This window comes from Lagopus leucura, unplaced genomic scaffold (genome assembly GCF_019238085.1).
Source record: "Lagopus leucura isolate 7727_CA_CO unplaced genomic scaffold, USGS_WTPT01 Super-Scaffold_100157, whole genome shotgun sequence".
In the NCBI taxonomy this organism is placed as follows: Eukaryota; Metazoa; Chordata; class Aves; order Galliformes; family Phasianidae; genus Lagopus; species Lagopus leucura.
Genome location: NW_024962334.1, coordinates 18,936,710 through 18,938,457, shown reverse-complemented (window position 1 = coordinate 18,938,457; position 1,748 = coordinate 18,936,710). Strand labels below are relative to the sequence as shown.

At 67.3% G+C, this 1,748-nt stretch overlaps 1 protein-coding gene across 1 annotated transcript; it reads right to left on the bottom strand.

Moving 5' to 3' along the window:
• HOXA13 (homeobox A13) lies at nt 1-1,431 on the bottom strand. The gene is made up of 2 exons (XM_042889170.1): nt 759-1,431; nt 1-245 (listed from the first exon to the last, which is right to left on the bottom strand). Exons 1-2 carry the CDS (start codon nt 1,429-1,431, stop codon nt 1-3), a joined length of 918 nt encoding a protein of 305 aa, XP_042745104.1.
• Between the last annotated feature and the right edge of the window lie 317 nt (nt 1,432-1,748).

Genomic DNA, 1,748 nt, shown 5'->3' with positions numbered 1-1,748 from the left:
TTAACTGGTCGTCTTCAATTTGTTGATGACTTTTTTCTCTTTGACCCTTCTGTTCTGGAACCAGATTGTGACCTGTCGCTCTGACAGATTCGTGGTCGCCGATATCCTCCGCCGTTTGTCTTTGGTTATGAATTTATTTGTAGCATATTCCCTTTCGAGTTCTTTTAACTGCACCTTTGTGTAGGGCACTCGCTTCTTCCTCCCACGTCTGTACGAGTTCGCATCCGAGGGATGCGAAACGACGTCTGCAACACAAAAACCAAGCGACAAGCGTTAGAAAATCGCAACTACCGCTCGGGACATCCTCCGGCGGCCCTGAGCTCGGTGCCGGTTTCTCCGGCCGCCTCCCTCCCCCCTCCCCGGTCCCGGGACGGCCCCGCTCCGCGCTCGGGGCTCGGCTCAGGGGCACGGGGGGGCCCGGTCCCGGCAGCGCCAGGGCTCAGCCCTGCGAGGGGCAGTCCCGGCCTCAATGCTTATGGAAAATTCTGCTCCGGCGCGCTTCCCCGCGGGCTCCGGCCCCGGCAGTCCTTCTCAGCTGTTTCCTCTCCCGCAGCCCCGGGCGGGCGAGGCGCGATGCGTCGGGCGCGGGGGAGGGGGCGGCACCGGTGCCATCCCCGCGGCGCCGGGGCGGGCTGGGGCCGGGGAGCGCGGGCGGGGCGGGGACGGGGCAGCCGGGGGGGGAGTCCGGGGGGGACCCGGACGCGGGAGCGGGGAGGGGGCGAGCGGGTGGGGGCCGGAGAGGAGCGCAGGTGGATTACCCGGGAGGGTGGACTTCCAGAGGTGAGGCGGCTGGCTCTGCTCCTTGGGGCAGTACACTTGCCCGTTCCACCCGTTGGTGATGGCCCACGGCTGGTAGCTGTCCATGGGGAGCAGGGAGTCGTGGCGCGGCTCGCCGGGGCCGCCGATGGTGGGCACCACGGGCATGTCCAGGTAGCCGGGCACCGGCTGGTAGGGCCCGGCCGCGTAGCCTTGGTAGAAGGCGAACTCCTTGGCCCGCGACGTGAACTCCTCGCCGGAGACCGACGTGTCCATGTACTTGTCGGCGAAGGTGGAGGCGGGCTGGGCGCAGGACTTGATGGCGTTGTGGTGGGTCATGCGGCACGGGTAGTAGCCGCTGCCGAAGTAGCCGTAGGGCAGCGCGGCGCCGGATGAGCTCTGCACGGCGGCGGAGCAGGGGCTGCACTGCTTGACAGCGGGCTCGGCCATGCCGGCGGCGGGGGCCTCGCTCGACGTGTAGGCGGCGGCGCTGGGGGCGGCCAGGGGCGCAGGGTGAGCCATCAGGTTGCGGCACGGGTTGGCCGCCGCAGCCGCCGCGAAGTTGCTGCCGGCGTGAAACCCGTCCATGTTCTTATTGATCTCATCCAGGCTGTTGTCGTAGAGGAACATGACGGGCTCGATCCAGCGGGGGTGGAGGAGCACGGAGGCTGTCATAGCCCGCTCCGCATTGAGACTAGTGGCTCTTTTTTAAAAGCCCCAAAGACTGAAAAAAGAGATACTAAATCTCCGGGACTTGACCAAGGCTGACGCGCCAGTGTCGCGCCAGGCGGGCCCTCATTGGGCCGCCCGCCCCCACGTGATATGCAAAGCAGCTGATAAACATCTGAAGGAATAAAGTGGAGATAATTAAATAATGCAATAACCGCGCGGGGCCGGGTCCCGGCCCGGGGGCGCGGGCACGGGCGCGGGCATGGCGCGGCCCGGCGGCCGCCGCGCGGGGCACGGGCGCGGCCGGGGGGGGGGGGGGGGCG

Coding starts and splice junctions, on each gene's coding strand:
- HOXA13 (XM_042889170.1), bottom strand. CDS start 1,431: ATGACAGCCTCCGTGCTCCTCCACCCCCGCTGGATCGAGCCCGTCATG. Junction 246..758: donor CTGGAAGTCCACCCTCCCGG/GTAATCCACCTG, acceptor TTTGTGTTGCAG/ACGTCGTTTCGCATCCCTCG.